General features: G+C 45.5%; 1 protein-coding gene across 1 annotated transcript in view; it reads left to right on the top strand.

The window, feature by feature from the left end:
- The window catches only part of LOC144769643 (IgGFc-binding protein-like), a 388,460-nt gene that overhangs the window by 289,700 nt on the left and 74,246 nt on the right, over nt 1–24,514 (top strand). The window contains exon 19 of the mRNA XM_078653819.1: nt 21,169–21,549. Within this exon, the coding sequence (XP_078509945.1) occupies nt 21,169–21,549 (381 nt within the window). The remainder of the gene's footprint in view (nt 1–21,168; nt 21,550–24,514) is intronic.

The following is a 24,514-nucleotide window of genomic DNA, read 5'->3' as shown; positions in this document are numbered from 1 at the left end:
GTGTTCATACTCGACCATGCGTAGATGGATGGGTTTGGCCAATATTACCAAGAAAGACCTGCCACCTTGACAAACCCTTGCTCATTGCACCATCAGGATTCAAGCAAGCCGGGCCGAAGACGGCTGAAATGCCAGAAACCGGTCCCCGGAAGCTTGTTTCCTTCCCAGTGTAAGAATTGGCTTTTGTAGTCTGGTCTGCCCTGTTCCCATGATGCACTGGGCCAGGGACAGACTAATTTGCATACAGCCAGGTTCTGAAACTGGGATGGTGCAATGAGCTAAAAAACGGTGTTGGATCTAGCCCCGATCTCTTGACTGGGTGAGAGTATTCTGCTTAATTCAGAGTCACCACCCCTTTTTGTAAATATTTTTGTCCACCCTAAGCGTGGAAGGGTATACTCAGATGTGAGTCCCTTGCTCATTGCACCATCAGGATTCAAGCAAGCCGGGCCGAAGACGGCTGAAATGCCAGAAACCGGTCCCCGGAAGCTTGTTTCCTTCCCAGTGTAAGAATTGGCTTTTGTAGTCTGGTCTGCCCTGTTCCCATGATGCACTGGGCCAGGGACAGACTAATTTGCATACAGCCAGGTTCTGAAACTGGGATGGTGCAATGAGCTAAAAAACGGTGTTGGATCTAGCCCTGATCTCTTGACTGGGTGAGAGTATTCTGCTTAATTCAGAGACTCTGTCCATCACCACCCCTTGTTGTAAATACCTTGACAAACCTCGGCAAACCTCAAGATGCGCAAGAGTCGTAGGTGGTTAGATCTCAATGGTCTCTCCTGATGATACTTACTAAGCTTTTTTCTCAGGTATTGTGGACCTTTACCCATAATGGCTCTGAAAGCCAATGTCAGGGATTTGAACTCAACCCTCTTGGCAACCGGAAGCCAATGCAGCTGCTTCAAATGAGGGGAGATGTGATGACGAAAGGGAACCTGTCGAATCAACCTGGCTGCCGCATTCTATATCATTGGGAGTATTTGAGTCAAGAAACCTGGAAGACCCAGATATAGGTTGTTAGATTAATCCAAATGCGTTGTCACCTTTGCATGGATTACGATCTTTTGGGTGTCTTCCGGAAGAAGATGCAATAGCTTCCTGACAGATCTTAACTTCAGAAACCAGGACAATGGAATCTGCCAAATTTGGGTCACAAAGGAGAGGTGAGAGTCAAACAAAACCCCAAAATGTCTAGATGAAGTAACCAGTGTTGGTGGAGGATTCAATTCAGAGGGCCACCAGAGGCTAGAAGGAGGGGAGCCATCTGGCTGAAGAAGAGCTCCTCTGTTTGTCCGTGTTCATCTTTAAAAAAGTTGATGTCCATCCATTTGAAAATGTATTTTAAACACTCTTTGAAATTGAGAAAAGCTGCTTCTGAATGTTCTGTAGTTGAAAACATAAGTTATGGGTCATATGCATACGAAACAACCTTCACTCTCCTGGTTTCAATAAAGGTGGCAAAAGGGGCCAAGTAAAGGTTAAAAAGCAACGGATTGAGAGCAGAACCCTGTGGATCCCCACAAACTAAAGGTTTGGGCAAAGAGGAGAATGGATGGAAGAAGATCCGTTGAGATTTATCTTCTAAAAAAAAATCATATCCATGACAGCACAGTGCCCTGAAAGCCAAAATGGCTTAATCTTTTCAACAAGGTAGAATGTTATGCTGTGTTGAATGCTGCTGAAAGGCCTAGCATCACTATCATGGTGTTGGCACCTCCATTCCGAGCCTCTCTAACAGCCTGAGACACTTCTAGTAGAATGGCCTTGGTGCTATATCCAGCCAGGAAGCCAGATTGAGTTACATGAAGCAAGTCATTAGCTGCTACAAAGGAAGACAGTTGTTGATAAACCAGCTTTTCCAAGATCTTCGCGGGTGCAGGTAACAATGAGATGGTTTCAAAATTGCTGTGCACCCCAGGGTTTGCATTCTATCTGAGCACCCTATCTGAACCTAATGGTCAGAAACGCTGATTCTGACAGAGAGAGACAGTGAGAAAGAGACAAGAGGGATTTGCCCATGTTCACACAACATATCATGAAATAGACCTTTGTATATTACTTTAACACACATGCATCCAAGTACTTGTATATACTGTACAAACCAGTAGGATAAAGTACAGCTTGAGGTAACCCATAAAAGGGGCAGTATCATCATAGTATCTAAGGGAAGTTCATTCAAATCTTGCCATCCAGGATTGTGACAATGTTCTCACCTAGCAGCTGCCAAAAAAGTGTCCTGCTTGTTGTCTAATGTGTTCTGGACAATGCTATTCCTCTGCTTGGGGTACGCCAGTGGACTGATTCTGACCAGCATTTAGGGCCAGCTCTGCAGAGGAATTTCTGCATCAGTAACAGTGTAGGAATTAGATTCGGAACTGGATTGGAAGCCATCTGAGCGAATGCCACAGAGGGTGAACATGGGCAAACTCTGGTACTCCATATATGGTGCTAGATGCAAAATCTTCTGCTGTTTGCAGCCTCTTAAAAAGTGCAAACGTTTTATTGGAGACACAATCTTTCTTAATAGTACAACAGTAGTTAAATGACTTAGCCAACCATAATAACCTTGGTCATTGATCCAGATTAACAAAAAAGAACAAATTCCACCACTTGAACTGCGCTTTAAATTTTGTTTGTATTTTTCTTGCAATAACTCAATTTCCCCAAAAAGAAAAGTACATGTGTTTCATTTCCAAAATCTCTTCATATATATATATATATTACCTACTGGCGGTCGCCAGTAGGTATATATAGTTAGGATTTTTTCTCTATGGGATTTTTGAAAATTCTATGTCTAATAACTTTGGCGTTTGTGGACGGAATTGGCTGAAATTTTCAGGAAAATGGAACATTTTGTTTCTGAGCAGTCCCTGAAAATTTGGGGGGGTTCGTCAAGGGGGGGCCGAGAAAAAAGGGGGGTCCCAAAACGCGTTTTTCCCATGTTAATTTCCATAGGGCGGTTGGCCTCACTTTTAGCCCGAACGGCTGAATGGATTTGCATGAAACTTGGCAAAATTGTAGGGACTGTTAGCCCGATGTGCCTTTGCTAGGTCTCAATATATGTGCTCCAGTGGATTTTGATAAATTAACGTTCAAAAATATATATATATCTGTAACAGCGCTCCGGGTAGCGCTCCGGTTCGCGTACTTGACGCGTAACGGAACTTCGCGATGCGAAGCTGATTGGCTCTCCGGTGTCTGTCAACATTCTAAACAGTCCGGAGCGGCCGCCATCTTGTCTCTCGGTAGGATCGAGAGACAAGAGGAGGCCAAAACAAAGGGGGAAATGACCATAAGGGGGCATAGTAGATCCTCCCTCACCCTCTAGGTTTGATGTGGAGGCTTTAAAAGGGCCCCGCGGGGCAAAAAAAAAAAAAAAAAAAAGAAAATCGTTATTTTTGCGTGGGGAGCGCCCGGTACGCTTTTGTGCAATGGGCGGTGGTAATCTAAATGATGAGGGGGGGGGGGGGCAGCGTTCAAAGCACATCAGCGTGCATAAACACGAAAATGTTTTTATCTACCACGTACTTGACTTATCTCTAGCTTTATTAATACAATAATCAATAATGAAAAATCGACATCAATAGGGTTGTCCGTATTCCCAGTCAGTACCCTTCCCCGCCCGCCATGTGCACAAAGACCGCATACATCCCCCATAACGTCAAGGCTAAGTAACTAGAACGTCATAAGGAGTTGCAAGTCGCTCCCATACTGGCGCCATTTTGGTCGAGGTCAAGCAGGTCCAGAGTATAGTTCAATGTCTCCAATAAGTAGCGGCAGGACCAGAATCCCTTTCGGCAGTTCTGGCTTCGTCATTACGAGCACTAGAAAACAAGACATTCTGGGCAATACCACCCTTGACGCAGCCCTTTATTCTACAAGATGGTGTCTTTCAAAAGCCAGGGGTATAGGAGTATGTAACAAGCGGTCCATTTAATTGAAAAAACTAAACGTGACAAACGGTTGCAGGATCAGTGAAGGTTGATTTTATAATTGAAAGTATAACAGGATCAGTTACAATAAAATCGTTCATACGCACACCATGGGCGAGTATCATGGGTAACATTATTTCGAAGCTTTATTAATACAATAATCAATAATGAAAAATCGACATCAATAGGGTTGTCCGTATTCCTAGTCAGTACCCTTCCCCGCCAGCCATGTGAACAAAGACCGCATACATCCCCCATAACGTCAAGGCTGAGTAACTAGAACGTCAAAAGGAGTTGCAAGTTGCTCCCATACTGGCGCAATTTTGGTCGAGGCCAGGCAGGTCCAGAGTATAGTTCAATGTCTCCAATAAGTAGCGGCAGGAGCAGAATCCCTTCCGGCAGTTCTGGCTTCGTCATTACGAGCACTAGAAAACAAGACATTCTGGGCAATACCACCCTTGACGCAGCCCTTTATTCTACAAGATGGTGTCTTTCAAAAGCCAGGGGTATAGGAGTATGTAACAAGCGAGCCATTTAATTGAAAAAACTAAACGTGACAAATGGTTGCAGAATCAGTGAAGGTTGATTTTTTAATTGAAAGTATAACAGGATCAGTTACAATAAAATCGTCCATACGCACACCATGGGCGAGTATCATGGGTAACATTACTTCGAAGATTTATTAATACAATAATCAAAAATGAAAAATCGACATCAATAGGGTTGTCCGTATTCCCAGTCAGTACCCTACCCCGCCCGCCATGTGCACAAAGACCGCATACATCCCCCATAACGTCAAGGCTAAGTAACTAGAACGTCATAAGGAGTTGCAAGTCGCTCCCATACTGGCGCCATTTTGGTCGAGGCCAGGCAGGTCCAGAGTATAGTTCAATGTCTCCAATAAGTAGCGGCAGGAGCAGAATCCCTTTCACCAGTTCTGGCTTCGTCATTACGAGCACTAGAAAACAAGACATTCTGGGCAATACCACCCTTGACGCAGCCCTTTATTCTACAAGATGGTGTCTTTCAAAAGCCAGGGGTATAGGAGTATGTAACAAGCGAGCCATTTATTTGAAAAAACTAAACGTGACAAACGGTTGCAGAATCAGTGAAGGTTGATTTTTTAATTGAAAGTATAACAGGATCAGTTACAATAAAATCGTCCATATGCACACCATGGGCGAGTATCATGGGTAACATTACTTCGAAGCTTTATTAATACAATAATCAATAATGAAAAATCGACATCAATAGGGTTGTCCGTATTCCCAGTCAGTACCCTTCCCCGCCCGCCATGTGCACAAAGACCGCATACATCCCCCATAACGTCAAGGCTAAGTAACTAGAACGTCATAAGGAGTTGCAAATAGCTCCCATACTGGCGCCATTTTGGTCGAGGCCAGGCAGGTCCAGAGTATAGTTCAATGTCTCCAATAAGTAGCGGCAGGACCAGAATCCTTTTCGGCAGTTCTGGCTTCGTCATTACGAGCACTAGAAAACAAGATATTCTGGGCAATACCACCCTTGACGCAGCCCTTTATGCTACAAGATGGTGTCTTCCATTCAGAAAATATTGTTGGCAGCATTTTGAAAGGAAAGATAAACGGCCGTTCTCCTAGTGAGTCTCACATTGTTACATTTATGAAGATTGTTGAAGAGTAGTATGTTGAAAATCTGAAGCCATCGTTCTACAAACTCTCAACCAGCCTTGGATGGAAAAATCCTGAAGAATGTACAAACTGAAAACCAGTTTTTGTCTGCATAGCATCAGCAGCAACACTTGAGTCAGCTTTGTGTGAAGCCGCCATCTTGATCCAATCAATACTGTCCACCTGCACACATTCAGGGACCAGGCCGCATTGCGAGGGCACCGCAAGACGTGTCTTCAGGTCAAACGGATTGTGGGACAAGGTCCAGAATGAAGAGTCACCAAAAGGCAAAAAGTTCCGCCGGACCCCGGGAGCCGGCCGCCTATGTCGGGGGCGATCTCAGGCCACACCAGGGCAACAAGACTTGGGGAGGGGGCAGGAGCCAAGCGCCCCCTCCCAGTCCGCGCCACCACACCGCCCCTCGGGGGCCTCCGTCAAGCGGTTCAGGGAGGCACCGCAGGCAGCGGTTCTTCAGATCAGTGGCTCTCACCGGCAAGGCTCCCCTCCATCAGCAGCGATCGTTGGCGCTGTGGTTGCGGCCGGAGGCCCCGCCTAGTCAACGCCCCGGCCTCTCCATGTCATAGGCCGCAAGAGTGGGCGCAACTCAGCTGGATGGCGGGTGAGACGCTGTAGCCGCAAGAGTAGGCGAAACTCAACCGGCCGAGTGAGGCACTGTGCCGCAAGAGCGGGCGGAACTCAGCTGGCCGAGCGAGGCACTGTGCCGCAAGAGTGGGCGGAACTCAGCTGGCCGAGTGAGGCACTGTGCCGCAAGAGCGGGCGGAACTCAGCTGGCCGAGCGAGGCACTGTGCCGCAAGAGTGGGCGGAACTCAGCTGGCCGAGCGAGGCACTGTGCCGCAACAGTGGGCGCAACTCAGCTGGCCGAGCGAGGCACTGTGCCGCAAGAGCGGGCGTAACTCAGGTGGCCGAGCGAGGCACTGTAGGTCTTCCTCTCACAAAGATGAAAGTCAGAGTGAGGAAACAAGGAGGGGTTTTCATCATTTGGGACAAAAAAATAGTTCTAAACCAATGAAAAGTGTCATTTTTAGGTCACATGACCTAGCCTTACATCATTAGGAAACCAAGAGTGAAATGAACCAATGAAAATTTTTATTAACAAGTCACATGACCTGTTATGCTTACGTTACGCGCTCCACGCCGTGCCCCGGATCGCTTCCGGGAAGCTGCGCTTCGCGCCTCGCTTCGCGCATCGGGTGCGCTAACGCGGCGCATCATATGACGCATTATGCGACAACGCGATACTACAGTGTTTCTGGATGTTTCAGACTGAAGCTGGCGTCAGCATGAGAGCACCCCGTGGCCACGTCGTGACCGTTCCGTGAGCAATCATGGCAGTCGCTCCCCAGCGGGAGTCGGGGGCCCCGGTGACTCTTGTAGAATCTTCAAGGCTGAGGGGACGCTTTTGGGAATGGGGCCCATGCCCTAGCAGTCAAGCGTCCGAGTTCCAGGGTTGCCCAGAGCCATCCTTGCAGGCCAGGCCCAAGTCTGTGGAGCCGACCGCCATTTCGTGAGCTCCGTGGCAGCCGCCTGTCGCTGTACTGCAAGAGTGGGTGCAATTCAGCCGGATGGCGGGTGAGACGCTGTAATAGCAAGAGCAGGAGCAACTCAGCTGGCCGAGAGAGGCACTGTGCCGCAAGAGTGGGCGTAACTCAGCTGCCGAGTGAAGCGCTGGGGTGCAGCTGAGAAACCTCCACCTGGGGAGGTGGGGGAGGCTCGTTCGCGCCGCCTCTCCCTTCCAGTGCACCCCACGCCGTCTCCTGGCGCAGGTATATGTGATGGTCGGACTAGGGCACCGCAGGACGTGTCTTCAGGTCAAACGGATTGTGGGACAAGGTCCAGAATGGAAGAGTCACCAAAAGGCTAAAAGTTCCGCCGGACCCCGGGAGCCGGCCGCCTACGTCAAGTGAAGCGCTGGGGTGCAGCTGTGAAACCTCCACCTGGGGAGGTGGGGGAGGCTCGTTCGCGCCGCCTCTCCCTTCCAGTGCACCCCACGCCGTCTCCTGGTGCAGGTATATGTGATGGTCGGACCAGGGCACCGCAGGACGTGTCTTCAGTTCAAACGGATTGTGGGACAAGGTCCAGAATGGAAGAGTAACCAAAAGGCAAAAAGTTCCGCCGGACCCCGGGAGCCGGCCGCCTATGTCGGGGGGATCTCAAGCCACACCAGGGCAACAAGACTTGGGGAGGGGGCAGGAGCCAAGCGCCCCCTCCGAATCCGCGCCACCACACCGCCCCTCGGGGGCCTCCGTCAAGCGGCTCAGGGAGGCACCGCAGGCAGCAGTTCTTCAGATCAGTGGTCTCACCGGCAAGGCTCCCCTCCGTCAGCAGCGATCGTTGGCGCTGTGGTTGCGGCTGGAGGCCCCGTCTAGTCAACGCCCCGGCCTCTCCATCTCCTAGGCCGCAGAGTAGTCGGGGAGAAATCCCGGGAACGGCGGCATGTATTTGGATCGATGTTGCAGCAGGCTGCCATGTAAATAGTTATTTAATAAAACGTTTTACCCTGTTACTTTGCTGGTGTGTTGTATATATTTATAATATTTGCATAGGGTTTGTCGTTATTTTGGGCGGGGTGGGCGGCGGAGCCGAGCTGTCTTGCAGCCATCGTGGCGTCGAGCTCGGTTCCTCTCACTACTTTCATATTTCTCATGAGGGGTTGTTCCTAATGTTTCTATTTTAGCGAGGTCAAAAGAGATCCCATTAGTGGCCTACTGATTTTGCTTGATTCCTTTTGTTTTTTCTAACGATGTTTCACTATCTGCAAAGACTAAACAGAGTATTGCGACTCTGTGCTTGTTTGTAAATAGAGAATGAACCAAAGAGAAGCAATTCCAAAACAGTAAATGCTTGGATAACAATCAATCAAATGGAGAGGGAAGCAGGCACGACGGATTACAACGGGGGCAAAGGCCTGCGTTACCTACCCTTCACTATCTGCAAAGAGAGAATACTCCTAAAAGAAAAGAGGGGGGGGGGCAGCGTTCAAAGCACATCAGCGTGCATAAACACGAAAATGTTTTTACCTACCACGTACTTGACATTTTAAAGCTTTTGATATTTGCTAATAAAAAACCATTGAAATTCACTGAAAAAACTATAGGTTATAGACCATATATAGTTAGGAATTAGCATTTACAAAACCTTATTTTACTCACACAAAACCATTGAAATTCCATATATAGTTAGTTGCACTAACTATATATCGCGCACCCGCAATCCACTGCTGATGATGTCACATATTACATCATTCATGACATGGTCAGTGACATCACTGATGACATCACTGATGACATCTCAAATGACATCACTGATGACATCACTGATGACATCTCAAATGACATCACTGATGACATCTCAAATGACATCACTGATAACATCTCAAATGACATCACTGATGACATCACTGATGACATCTCAAATGACATCACTGATGACATCTCATTTGACATCAATGGTCACATCACTGATGATATCATTCATGTGACAATACAATGCATCTCCTCACACTTTAATATAACCTCTGTTACACCCAGTGTTAAATACAGAATATAATTTTTTAAACCATTGACACACCAATACTAGTTACTACATACGCACTCACTGATTCCTACGTCTACACACACATTCACTCATTCACCCATACAATCATTCATACATACAATCACTCATCTTTACAACACTATCATATGCACTCATACACCTATACAGACACTCACACTCTGCCACTCATCCATGGAGTTACTCACACACCTAGTCAGTCCTGTAAAGAATCAATCACACTTCCATTTTCTAATCTATACAGTTAAACATAGAGTACCTTACATTTTCAAACATATACTAACACATACTTACTCTCTTATACAATCATTGATACAAGAACACATTGATCTGCACAGTGTCACACATCTCCCAGCCAGCCACACACACACTCAGTCTCCCATACAAATAATTGGACAATCAATCAATAACCCATATAGTTACTCATATAGCTACTGATCAACACATGCAGCAGTTTACAGAACAACAGACATAATAATGCACAAATTAAGACAGTTTAGTCACTAACCCATGCATTCAGTGAGACACATTTAATCACTCACTCATACAGTCAGTCACGCACCTACTAAATCCTTCATCCAGACACTTCTACATCTACTCATTCTTCAATATGTAAAACATATTTAAACTTTACAGAAACACACAGTCACTGGATGATGTCATCAGTGATGTCATCAGTGATGTCATTTGAGATGTCATCAGTGAAACCTATGGTTTTTTCAGTGAATATATGTATATATATATATATATATTCACTGAAAAAACCATAGGTTATAGACCATATATAGTTAGGAATTAGCATTTACAAAACCTTGAAAATTCACTGAAAAAACCATAGGTTATAGACCATATATCGTTAGGAATTAGCATTTAAAAAACCTTATTTTACCCACACAAAACCATTGAAATTCCATATATAGTTAGTTGCACTAACTATATATCGCGCACCCGCAATCCACTGCTGATGATGTCACATATTACATCATTCATGACATGGTCAGTGACATCACTGATGACATCACTGATGACATCTCAAATGACATCACTGATGACATCACTGATGACAACATCCAGTGACTGTATGTTTCTGTAAAGTTAAAATATGTCTTACATATTGAAGAATGAGTGGATGTATAAGTGTCTGGATGAAGGATTTAGTAGGTGCATGACTGACTGTATGACTGAGTGATTAAATGTGTCTCACTGAGTGCATGGGTTAGTGACTAAACTGTCTTAATTTGTGCATCATTATGTCTGTTGTTCTGTAAACTGCTGCATGTGTTGATCAGTAGCTATATGAGTAACTATATGGGTTATTGATTGATTGCCCAAGTATTTGTATGGGAGACTGAGTGTGTGTGTGGCTGGCTGGGAGGTGTGTGACTCTGTGCAGATCAATGTGTACTTGTATCAATGATTGTAGAAGAAGGTAAGTATGTGTTAGTATATGTTTGAAAATGTAAGGTGCTCTATGTTTAACTGTATAGACAAGAAAATGGAAGTCTCATTGATTCTTTACAGGACTGACTAGGTGTGTGAGTAACTCCATGGATGAGTGGCAGACTGTGAGTGTCTGTATAGGTGTATGAGTGCATATGATAGTGTTGTAAAGATGAGTGATTGTATGTATGAATGATTGTATGGGTGAATGAGTGAAGGTGTGTGTAGACGTAGGAATCAGTGAGTGCGTATGTAGTAACTAGTATTGGTGTGTCAATGGTTTCAAAAATTATACTCTGTATTTAACACTGGGTGAAACAGAGGTTATATTAAAATGTGAGGAGATGCATTGTATTGTCACATGAATGATATCATCAGTGATGTGGTCATTGATGTCAAATGAGATGTCATCAGTGATGTCATCAGTGATGTCATTTGAGATGTCATCAGTGATGTCATCAGTGATGTCACTGACCATGTCATGAATGATGTAATATGTGACATCATCAGCAGTGGATTGCGGGTGCGCGATATATAGTTAGTGCAACTAACTATATATAGAATTTCAATGGTTTTGTGTGGGTAAAATAAGGTTTTTTAAATGCTAATTCCTAACGATATATGGTCTATAACCTATGGTTTTTTCAGTGAATTTTCAAGGTTTTGTAAATGCTAATTCCTAACTATATATGGTCTATAACCTATGGTTTTTTCAGTGAATTTTCAAGGTTTTGTAAATGCTAATTCCTAACTATATATGGTCTATAACCTATGGTTTTTTCAGTGAATTTCAATGGTTTTTTAATAGCAAATATCATAAGCTGTCGAATGTCAAGTACGTGGTAAGTAAAAACATTTTCGTGTTTATGCACACTGATCTGCTTTGAATGCTGCCCCCCCCCCTCATTTCTATTAGGAGTACTCTCTCTTTGCAGATAGTGAAAGGTAGTTAACGCAGGCCTTTGCCCCCGTTGTAATACGTCGTGCCTGCTTCTCTCTCCATTTGATTGATTGTTATCCAAGCATTTACTGTTTTAGAATTGGTTCTCTTTGGTTCATTCTCTATTTACAAACAAACACAGAGTCGCAATACTCTGTTTAGTCTTTGCAGATAACGAAAAATCATGTAAAAAAACAAAAGGAATCGAGCAAAATCAGTAGGCCACTAATGGGATCTCTTTTTGACCTCGCTAAAATAGAAACATTAGGAACAACCCCTCATGACAAATACGAAACTAGTGAGATGAACTGAACTCCACACCATGATGGCTGCAATACAGCTGGGCTCCGCCACCCACCCCGCCCAAAATAACGATAAAGAGCGGCTGCCATGATTGCTCGCGGAATGGCCACGACGGAGCTACGAAATGGTGGTGCTCTCATGCTAACCCCAGCTTCAGTCTGAAACATCCAGAAACACTGTAGACTACCAATTCGATCTGTTCCGGTAGCGCCCCAATGTAACCCGGTAGAGAAGAACTAGCCCTCCCCTCTTTGACTGATGGTTCTTGTTGCCTGTCCCTTCTGTTGTCATTTAACAGAACTATTTAGCCTGCTGAAAGGGGTTGTGTTCCGACCGCTGGTTGGTGGAGACATTTTGACTATATTCTGGACCTGCGTTGTCGCGTAATGCGTCATATGACGCGCCGCGTTAGCGCATCCGGAAGTCATCCGGGGCGCGACGCGCAGCGCGTAACGTATGCATAACAGGTCATGTGACTTGTTAATAAAACTTTTCATTGGTTCATTTTACTTTTCTTATTCTAATGATGAAAGGCTTGGTCATATGACCTAAAAATTACGCTTTTTATTACTTCCGAACAATATTTTTTCTTAAATATATGTTTTAATGTTCCAGGCTAATATACTTTCCCGGAAAATTTACAACTGTCCTGCAAGTAAAATATATTCTTTTTTCGAGAAAAAGGGCGTTTCTTCGTCCCATGACGGAGCCGTTGAGCAAAAGAGGGTCGACCTGCTGTCTTAGTCGCCGATACGCCTGAATATGAGATTCTTATCGATCACTTCATGTTGCAGGAGTAGAAAACACAACAGCCCTTGACCATTTATCTTTACTGCGTTCCTGCGTATTATACCTTTTACCCTTCATGTAATTGGTCTGCTTTATTTCACTTGCCTTTTAATGATTCTAAAACAGTGACTATTATTAAAAACTTTACCAATGTATATACCACTACCATGTTTTCTTTTAAAAACCTTTATTGTGAAAATTTCATTATACAAATACGAGCCTATAACCACGTGGGCCGGCCACGGAGCAAACTGTAATCGTATATGATGAGTAGACATTTACACTGTAGAGGAACGTAACGGGCGGGCCATTAGGTTGCAAGAACTAAGGTGTCTAACAGTTGCGGAATCGGTGGACGTACATTTTATAATTAAAATACGACAGGGCCAGTTACAATAAAATTATCTAGATATACATTTGCGGGCAAGTACCATGGGTGACGTTAATTCGAACTTTCAATAGTACAGTAATCAATAACACATCAGAACTTAATATCAATAGGGATGTCGAAATACTCAATCAATTCTCGTCCCCGCCCGCCATGTGCTTCAAAACTGCATACGTATCTCGTGATTTCAAGGTTCTGCAACCAGTACACAACAAGGAGTTACGAGTCCCATTTATTCCGGCGCCATTTTGGGCGAGGACCGGCAGGTCCAGGATATAGTCAAAATGTCTCTACCAACCATCGACTATGATGATGTTCATATGCTGTATTTATAGAGTAACACTCATCTGTCCACATGAAATTAATTTGCCACAATCTAAACATGTCATTTTAATCTTTCCAAAGTTCTTCTAAATATTTGGGACCGTTTCCCTTGCCTCTGATGCTGTCAGTGCCACTTCTTTGATGAATGTACTGGCAGGTCGGGGGTTCTCCTCCAAATCTCTCTTTTATGCAGCACTATAATTAATTGGTGCCACCTCTCCATATGACGATGCATGGTATAGTTACCATAACTATATTTTTTTTCGGTTCCTCTGGAGAGTACATCGTGGCAGATGAAGCGTATAACGTACCGGGCATTTACCTTTTTTTGCATGTAGAGGAAAGGAAAAAAAAATCGAGCGTCCGAGTTCTAAGGTGTCCCAGGGCCATTTTAGTGGACCAGGCCCAAATCCAAAGAACAGGCCGCCATTTTGAGAGTCCTGTTGCAGCCGCCTGTCGCTGTAGCATCAAGAGCGGCCGAAACTCAGCTGAATGGCAACTGAAACGGTAAAGGGGCGCCCCACTACAGCAGACGAGCCTCCACCTAGGAAGGCCCGTTCACGCCGCCTCCCCCCCCCCCTTCGGGCACCCCACGCCGTTATTCGGAGCAGTATTGTAGGATGGCCACACCAGTGCAGCAACTTGCTAGACACCACCTCGGTGGTAGCTGAATCTCAGCGCCTTGTGGTGTCTTCTATTCAGAAAACATTGTTGTGCTGCCTTCGACCTATTCGCCGCAAGTGCGCACGCAACTCAGCTGCATAGCTTGCTAGACACCACCTCGGTGCTAACCGAATCTCAGCGCCTTGTGGTGTCTTCTATTCCAAAAATATTGTTGCGCTGCCTTTGGCCCCATTCGCACATCGGTCCGCTACTGACGCCATCTCACAGGCCAACGGGGCGCCCCACGCCGACTTTCAGCATTGTAGGATGGCCACACCAGTGCAACTTACTAGACACCACCTCGGTGCCATCCGGATCTTGGCATCTCAGAGCCTTGTGGTGTCTTCTATTCAGAAAATATTGTTGCGCTGCCTTTGGCCCCATTCGCACATCGGTCCACTACTGACGCCATCTCACAGGCCAACGGGGCGCCCCACGCCGACTTTCAGCATTGTAGGATGGCCACACCAGTGCGGCAACTTGCTAGACATCACCTCGGTGGTAACCGAATCTCAGCGCCTTGTGGTGTCTTCTATTCAGAAAATATTGTTGCGCTGCCTTTGGCCCCATTCGCACATCGGTCCGCTACTGACGCCATCTCACAGGCTAATGGGGCGCCCCACGCCGGTTTCAGCATTGTAGGATGGCCACTCCAGTGCACCTTACTAGACACCACCTCGGTGCCATCCGGATCTTGGCATCTCAGCGCCTTGTGGTGTCTTCTAGTCAGAAAATATTGTTGCGCTGCCTTTGGCCCCATTCGCACATCGGTCCGCTACTGACACCATCTCACAGGCCAACAGGGCGCCCCACGCCGACTTTTACCATTGTAGGATGGCCACACCAGTGCCACAACTTGCTAGACACCACCTCGGTGCCATCCGGATCTTGGCATCTCAGCGCCTTGTGGTGTCTTCTATTCAGAAAATATTGTTGCGCTGCCTTTGGCCCCATTCGCACATCGGTCCGCTACTGACGCCATCTCACAGGCCAACGGGGCGCCCCACGCCGACTTTCAACATTGTAGGATGGCCACACCAGTGCGGCAACTTACTAGACACCACCTCGGTGCCATCCGGATCTTGGCGCGTTGTGCTGCCTTCGGCCTATTCGCACATCGGTCCGCTACTGGCGCGAACTCACAGGCCAACAGGGCGCCCCACGCGAACTTTCAGCATTGTAGGATGGCCACACCAGTGCTGCAACTTGCTGGACACCACCTCGGTGCCATCCGGATCTTGGCGCGTTGTGCTGCCTTCGGCCTATTCGCACATCGGTCACTACTGACGCCGCCTCACGTGCCAACGTATTTTCTCCGCATTTTATACCCTATGCCGCATAACAGGTCATGTGACTTGTTTATAAAACTTTTCATTGGTTCATTTTACTTTTGGTTTCCTAATGATGGAAGGCTTGATCATATGACCTAAAAATAACACTTTTCATTGGATGAAAACTTTTTTTTTTCCCAAACGATGAAAGCCCCACCTTGTTTCTGGATGTTTCAGACTGAAGCTGGCGTCACCATGAAAGCACCACCATCTCGTGGCTCCGTCGTGGTCATTCCGCGAGCAATCATGGCAGCCGCTCCACACCAGAAGCCTGCAGGAGTCGGGGGCCCCCAAAACTTTTGTTGAATCCTCAAGGCGGAGGGGACGCTTTCGAGAATGGGGTCCAAGACCTAGCAGACAAGCGTCCGATTTCCAAGGTGTCCCAGGGCCATTTCAGTGGACCAGGCCCAAAAAGGAAAGAGCCTGCCGCCATTTTGAGAGTCCTGTGACAGCCGCCTATCGCTGCACCGCAAGAGTGGGCGCAACTCAGCTGAATTGCGGCTTTTGACACAGTGGACCAAAAGCGGACGGAATGGCAACTGAAACGGTAAAGGGGCGCCCCACTACAACAGACGAGACTCCACCTGGAGAGGCCCGTTCACGCCGCCTCCCCCCCCCCGGGGCGCCCCACGCCGTTATTCGGAGCAGCATTGTAGGATACCAAAACCAGTGCGGCAACTTACTGGACATCACCTTGGTGCCATCGTTCTGCTGCCTTTGAACTATTTGCACAACAGTTTGCTACTGATAACCCACCCCCCGCGACGCCCCACGCCGGATGCCGAAATCAGTGCGGCACCCAGGCAACATCACCTGGGTGCCGTCCAGAAATCTGGACGTTGTGCTGCGTTGGGACTATTCGCACAGCCGACCGCTACTTCGTTGTTTTTCCCTAAAAATGTTTAAATGTTTTTACTGTTTTTGTTTTGTTGTATATATTTATAAGTTATTAAAGTTTTATAATCTTACTACTTTGTTGGAGTGCTATATATTTTTAATGTGACACATAATTGTAAAAACTTTGATGTACAAAGAGTCATCCCTGGAATCTTCCGCTTCAGGCTCGGTCCCCTCCCCAATCACAATACAGGATGGTTTTCAGATAGTAGGAACGCGTGTGCTGTGACGGATCTCATCGAGTGTGGGCCTTGATCTACTATAACTCCTTTGAAGAGGGGTGATTCTTTACAGCTGGGGCCATAAACTACATCTGCAGGGCTAGCTGATAGCCTAGGACCGGCCTGGACAATCGGACACAGAGGAAAAGGAGTGTCATAGGGTGCGGTAGTGAATAGGGCGAAAGGGAGGTGTCGGGCGGGCACAGGGTGTGATTCTCAGGGAAGAGCAGCGCAGATGGGGGGAGGTTTATTACCCATGCATAAGACAGAGAACGGGGGTGACCAGTGCCTGGGGGAGATGCTTGCGAGGGTGGGGAGCCATGCAAAGGATCGACAGCGTGCAAAGAGTGGGTCTGGTCAAGGCATCTAAAATGACTGCCGTGCACGACAAAAGTGTGGCATTTGAAAAAAGGCAAGATGGCGCAGACAATGTTTTTCAACACTTCCTGATTTCCTTCGAATCGAACGTTAACAGACGTTGGGGCATATTACCAAAGTTAAGCGATATTTATCCCTAACGATGCTTAGCAACGAATTTTTTACCGCTAAGCATCGTCAGAAATTATCGCAGATAAACCTTGCTATTATCAAGGTTTATCGCAAATGCGATAAAAAACGACCGCAATGCATTAATATCGCTGAAAACTCAGCGATATTCATGCATTACCGAGCTAATGCTCTTAGCCATGTTATCCACCTCCCATTGGATAACATGGCTAAGAACTGCTCAGGGCAGGTGGTAGCTTTTGGAGATATTCGCGCTTAGCGCGAATATCTCCAAAAGTTGGTAATAGGAGATAGCGATGTTAGCGACTGTTTCCAGTCGCTAACATCTTGGCATGCCCACTTTGCATGTCATTAGTGATAAATATCACTGACATGCAAAGTGGGGCCCAAGATGGTCGCTATCTCCTACTAGCGGTCGCTAACTGGTGTTAGCAACAGCTAGGTAATACAGAGATAATTTTATCTCCGCGAAGCGGAGCGCTGTTACAGATATATATCTTTTTTTGAACGTTAATTTCTCAAAATCCACTGAAGCACATATATTGAGACCTAGCAAAGGCACATCGAGCTACCAGTCCCTACAATTTTGCCAAGTTTCGTGCAAATCCATTCAGCCGTTCGATTATTATTATTATTTTTTTTTTTGCCCCGCGGGGCCCTTTTAAAACCTCCACATCAAACCTGGGGGGTCAGGGAGGATCTACTATGCCCCCTTATGGTCATTTGCCCCTTCGCTTTGGCCTCCTCTTGTCTCTCGATCCTACCGAGAGACAAGATGGCGGTCGCTAGGGACTGTTTGGAATGTTTACAGACGCCGGAGAACCAATCAGCTTCGCAAAGCTCCGTTACGCGAAAAGTACGCGAAGCGGAGCGCTGTTACAGATATATATCTTTTTTTGAACGTTAATTTCTCAAAATCCACTGGAGCACATATATTGAGACCTAGCAAAGGCACATCGGGCTACCAGTCCCTACAATTTTGCCAAGTTTCGTGCAAATCCATTCAGCCGTTCGATTATTATTATTTTATTTTTTTTGCCCCGCGGGGCCCTTTTAAAACCTCCACATCAAACCTAGAGGGTCAGGGAGGATCTACTATGCCCCCTTATGGTCATTTGCCCCTTCGCTTTGGCCTCCTCTTGTCTCTCGATCCTACCGAGAGACAAGATGGCGGCCGCTACGGACTGTTTGGAATGTTTACAGACGCCGGAGAACCAATCAGCTTCGCTTCACAAAGCTCCGTAACGCGTAAAGTCCGCGAACCGGAGCGCTGCCTGGTCCGCTGTTACAGATATATATCTTTTTTTGAACGTTAATTTCTCAAAATCCACTGGAGCACATATATTGAGACCTAGCAAAGGCACATCGGGCTACCAGTCCCTACAATTTTGCCAAGTTTCGTGCAAATCCATTCAGCCGTTCGGGCTAAAAGTGAGGCCAACCGCCCTATGGAAAACTCAATGTTAAAAACACGTTTTGGGACCCCCCTTTTTTCTCGGCCCCCCCCAAATTTTATGGGGCTGCTCAGAAACAAAATGTTCCATTTTCCTGAAAATTTCAGCCAATTCCGTCCACAAACGCCAAAGTTATTAGACATAGAATTTTCAAAAATCCCATAGAGAAAAAATCCTAACTATATATACCTACTGGCGACCGCCAGTAGGTAATATATATATATATATATATATATATATATATATATATATATCAAGGGCAGAATAGCCCGAAAAAAAATAACAATTAGTATTATATATGTATATATATATATATATATATATATATACATATATAATACTAATTGTTATTAAAAACAAATTTAAAACCAAGATCTCACACCATCAATTTGAATATTTGCAAGCATCGCTCAATGTACAGATTTCATGACCAGAATAATCTCAAATTTGCTAAACTTCCAATGTATCTGTAATTCATACAATCTGAAAAGAGTTTGTTAAAGCAATGCATTTGAATTGTTCATAGGCCTATTACGGCAGAAGACCCATTCAATTTCTCTTTCTATTTCTCCCTGTAATCCAAAATATTACCAGTTGTACTCTGCTATAATTCATCTTAGTACATTTTAGCAAAGGACTAAATTCATTTTTTATTTCTTTTAGTAATTTCAGAAAGTGCTCGAACACAATTATATATATAATTTTTATAAAAATCCTCATCAATGTAATTTGGTTATTTTACCCTTAGCACTACTCTGCTATTATTTCGCTTCGAGGAGCATGCGGCAGAAAAAGCTGTAAATATAGTGAATTGTAGGATGAGACTCTAGTATAGGAAATGACATCATGCTGAATAAGAGCGAAGTGTTGAGGGTTTTATTTCTTTATTTATTTCAAATTGTTACATGTAACCTTTCAGTTACATCAAGGTGCAGAAGGAAAGAGGATCACTGTGCAATCTAAAGAAAGAGCAGTATGGGGAAGACGAAACCAACCGTGCAGGGTGGAGCCCATAACTTATGGTCTGCAATCCTGATAGTTTGGAAGGCTCATTTACAATACAAGTCTGAATAGTTCGGATTTCATTAGATTAATAAAGCACATGCGCTAGGGTCTGGGTCCGGTTCTGAAGGGCTGAAGGCATTCCATAGCCTTAGGCCCGACTAACATGTTACAGTTGATCACATTTTGTGTCTACTGTTCGACAAAAATAGTCTGAAGTACAAAACATGACACACTACATTTACTCCTCGATAAATATATCACTCCTGCTGTAGAAATCCAACACTTCTTATTACACTTGAAAGTGAGCTAGTACCCTGGGTATGGGTACCACTAAGATGGATACCAGTGTCAATCAATTGCACCATAATTCCCCACAAGTCAGCATATGGTCTACATATACATCTGCTAGGTCGGGATAACTCACTGCATGACCTAAAAATATACCAACTGTTTTAATTTACCTTTTCCTCGTTCTTTAGTTTGAGCGTCACTATGTACATATATATGTTTAACATTGATGGTGAGTTACACTTTTGTCAAACCTCTGAACGTATTGGGGCAGATTTGCACTTTTAAAGCACATATTTCCAACAGTATGTCTCATCTCTGTGCTGTCCCCAGCGTTGGCACACAAACTGCAGCCATGCGCCGGCGCAGGCACCCTTGCACCATGGTGCAAGGATGCCTACATTGTGGGGAGATTGTTTTTGTGCAGGAAGATGCACATTCCTGCACAAAAACAATCGCTACAGGCATTTTCCTATTTCAATGCATGCTGTAGAATGCAGCACACATTGGAAGAGGAAAAAACCGGGGACAAATGAAAACATTTCTCCTTGTTGCGCCTCCCTACGCCTCCACATTCAGACGCATTTCCAGATTTACGATTCCTCATGAATCTGGAAATATGTCTTGTTCCATGGGAACACCCACAGCAACACCCATGGAACACTCCTTCCACGCAAATGCTGCTTGTAATGGGGCCATATTTACAAGGACAGGAAAAGCCATGCAGGGTGGCTTTTCCTTTCCTTATAAATATAGAGCAGTAAGACACGATCACTTTCTGTGATGTACTGGTGGCGCAGGAGGCTTGTATATCTGCCCCATTGTATTCACAGCAATTGCACTGAAGTAATAACGCAGCCATATGTGGAGGATTACACCATTTAATTCAATTTCAAAGAAACAGTACTGAGTAAACGTGCATACACCTTATTGCTATTCATAAGCACTGTCCCAGGGCGAGGAGGCCCATGAGTAGAGGAAATGAGCACAGATAGTCACGCCTGTTCTCAAGCCCTTTGTTTATGTGACAAATTTGACCTTTGCAAGTTTAGCCTTTTACCCTTGATTCTCCCGTAAGTGTAGGCTTTGATGTTGGAAGTAAAGATGCGGGGGAAATTTCCAGGAACTAAAGTGTTTAAACTTCTTGAAACGTGCAAAGAATTCCAGGGACACTCCGGCGAACCTGACCTGCTGCAGCATTCAAGGAGTACTAGCAAACGTGAACGTCTACACAAGTGTGCATTTTTTACTTTTCTGCTTAATTCAGCTGCACCTAATACAACCTTAAAATAACCGTGGCAGGCTGGTTAGCAGTGGGCATGGTGTGGTGCGCTTGGCGGTTGATTGCTGGATGTGGCTCCAGTCACAGTTGCCTTTGCGCATGGGTTTTCAGACCAGTTTTCATTATTCCCAACCATCATGCTTGCTATATGTTGACACTGTACTCTTTTCTGTTCCAGCTTGACGAATTGTTTGTCTCACCTGACTGCAGCCAGATATGCACGTGCTCAGCGGCCAGAGGGTTATTTTGTGAGGAACTATCATGTGCGGAGAACGAGTTCTGCACGTTGACGCAAGGCGTTAGAGGCTGCGTCCGGAAGGAAGGCACATGCACTATGACCCCAGGACTAGGGTTCAACTCGTTTGACGGCATGTCAGGCATGGTGCCATACAAAGGACCCTATGAGGTGACCTCACTCTGCGACAAGACATCCAAAGCCTGGTTCCGTGCTGTTGTCAACTTCCAGCTCTGCCAAGCAGATGGTGCAATGTTGGCCCAACTTGTCCATGTTTACTTCCGAGACGCATACATATCAATCGCTAAGAGCCAGAAGGCTTGGGTAAGTAGATGACAGACCTGTCTTCTTTAATACCGCTTTCAGGCATGTCTCTTTGGCTGGTGATGGCACACCTGTGACACCACCCGTAGTGGTAGCAAAGTCCATCCCTAATTGTTTGCATAGGGGGTGTCTTCTAATCCCATATTGTTAGCTCATTCTACTCCCATGTTGTCATTATTTACGTAGACAGTCTCTCACGGCCCACAAACTCTCCCATCTCTTCTCCCCCTTTTTCCAACCAATACCTGTCAATTTTCTTCTTCACGAAGGTTTCCCTTCTTCTTTATTGCTCTTTACTGAAGACCAGTCTTTTTAGCACGCTCCCTTTCTCTGCCCGTTTTATTTTCTGCTAACTGTTCTCCAATTCTGCCTGGAATCAGCTGGTCGGACATTTTAACTTGACTTTGAAGAATGCAAATGCCTTTGAAAGCTACATCTACATATTGCCTATCCCCCTAAAATGACTAAAGCTAGTAGTAGAGTCCCTGTGATTTCCATCCTTTGACAAAGTAGTGTGCTTATCAACAAACAACCACCATTTGCTGTGTACAAAATAGGTCTACAAGTGCATGAAGATTGAACATCGAGGGATTCAATTCATGCAGTTGTAGCACAAGTCTAGAGTGGGAGACCATAGAATACACCAAGAGTTGCACAGTGTCTGAGAGAATCATTTAATGGAGTACCTTGAGGCAGCACCAGCCTAGAGAGTAAAATCATAGAATGCACAAAGAATTGTAGAATAACCTCAAGAAGCGTTTTCAAGTCAGTTCACTTTAAAAGTGATCTGACACACTGAGCTCAACTGCGAAAGCCAAGCAAAACTAGCCACCCTCAGAATATTTTAACACCACAAAAGGGCTCTAACATACTTGTATTAAAAATTTGTTGCACAGAGGATGGAATTCATTTGAATACCTGTGAGAGTTTGTATAGTGCAAATGAGATAGCAATGAAGTGATCACTGATCAAAATTAGATTTCTATAAATCCGGAAAACTAAACCTCTTGATAAAAGATTAAATCGTGCAACAGAGCTTCACTTCATCAGACTAAATATTACGGGTAATTTTTCTCATACGTAATTGCTCAAAAGATGTTTATTCATACACGTATTTCAGTATCTACAAGGCTCAATGATAGGCCAATTTGTCTGCAGGGTATTGTTGTACTTGGCCCTTTTTGCAGGGTCATCCCTGAACTTTGTGCCTTCCTCCTATATTTTTTCTGACCTGTTGTTGGCTGTTTTTTTACTCTGGGCACTTTAACACTGCTGATCAGTGCTAAAGTGCATATGCTCTATATTGTAAATTGATGTATGGATTAGTGACTTTATGATTGGCTTATTTGATTCACTGTCATACCCTAGTACCATGCACTGAGTGTGCCCAGGGCTTGTAAACCAAATGCTGCTGGTGGGCTTGCAGCACTGGTTGTGCCACCCACAGAAGCAACCTGTAACAGAGTGTCTCAGGTTTGCCATTGCAGAGCCTGTGTGCAGTCTGGTACTTCCATGCTGACTGGGCAAGTGCACCCACTTGCCAGTCCCTAAACCTTCTCTTCTCTGCAAATAATAGTCGCCCTTATGGTAGGCCCGCGTGCAGGGTGCATTGTAGGTAAAAGGTAGGACATGCCCTGATGTGTGTGGCATGCCCTAAATAGTGAATTACATCCATTTTCGTTTTTCACTATTGCAAGGCTACTGGTTCCCCATTGTCCAGAATGGGCAGTTTGATTATTAAATTTTATAATCCTAACTGACTCAGGGAACTAGGTAGAAATTCGAGGTTAGTATGCTTGAACTCAGAATGATAAAATACATCTTTTAGTGACGTTGGTTTTAACATTCTGTGTTTGAAAATACCACTTTTAGAAAGTAGGTATTTTCTTGTCTAACTAGCCAAGCCTGCCTCTGCTAGGTTGTGTATTCCTTGTCTGGAGTTTGAGTGACAGGGGCTGGAGGATTCCAAGAGACAGGGTGAGTCAGCACAGGGCTGAATAGAGAGATCTGCATTCAGATGGGTGGGAGGAGTTGCACCTGGGGCCTGAATAGGGCTGTGCCGTCCCTCCACAATGCTGGTTTCACCTCCTGTGGTGCATCTGATGTCACTGGCCTGCACTTGAAAGGAAAGAAGGAGTCTTGTCAACAAAGTGCTCCAGGAATGACCAGGCTAGGGTTGGACTAGGCAAAGGCCTCTCTGCCTTCAGAGAACAAAGAGGAAATTAGAAAATGAGTATAAAAGGGAGACCCAGATCCCAGAACTTTAGATCACTTTTGGGAAACAAGAAGAATCCTTTTCTGAGGAGAGGAACCAGAGAGACTATGCCTAAGCATGAGGGATTGGCCTGCAGAGGTTGCCTGACTGCCAAAAAGAGGAGAAAGGACTTTACTTTCATTCAACTTGAGAATTATCTCCAAGGGCTTGAGATAGAGTTTGCCTCCTGCTGAAGTCCCAGGGACAACAGACTTACCCACCTGCTCCCCAAGAGTTTTTTGGCGGTGCCTGCAGTTGTGTTGGGCTTTCTGAGGGGTTGCGTGTCGGAAGGAGCTGGAAGCGCGACTCACGAAGAAGAAGTGTGTTGCTGAACTGCCGCTGTCACTTCACAATGCGAAAGCGCCTCGCATCGACGGCGAAGATGATCGACGTTGCACCAGACGCTGCCGCATCATTGGAGAAGCATGGCGCCGCTGTAGCTGCTGTCGTCGCATCGCTGGGAAAGCGTATCACCGCTGCAGTTGACTCATCGTAGCTGATGCGCCTCACATCGCCGGAGACAAAGATCAACATCACATCAGATGCCGCCGCATCACCGGAAAGCGTGTCGCAGGGCCTGTCGTGGCTCAGAAGACTCGTTGAGTCGCCGCACGACCGTCTGGCATGCATGCATTGTGTTGCATCAAGGATAAGACGCCATTTTGTTCATTGCACCGGATCTTCATCGCATCATGACGTTGCGAGCGGAGG

This window comes from Lissotriton helveticus, chromosome 7, assembly GCF_964261635.1.
Source record: "Lissotriton helveticus chromosome 7, aLisHel1.1, whole genome shotgun sequence".
NCBI lineage: Eukaryota > Metazoa > Chordata > Amphibia > Caudata > Salamandridae > Lissotriton > Lissotriton helveticus.
The sequence above is the reverse complement of the archived record's forward strand: the minus strand, read 5'-3'. Positions and strand labels throughout refer to the sequence as shown.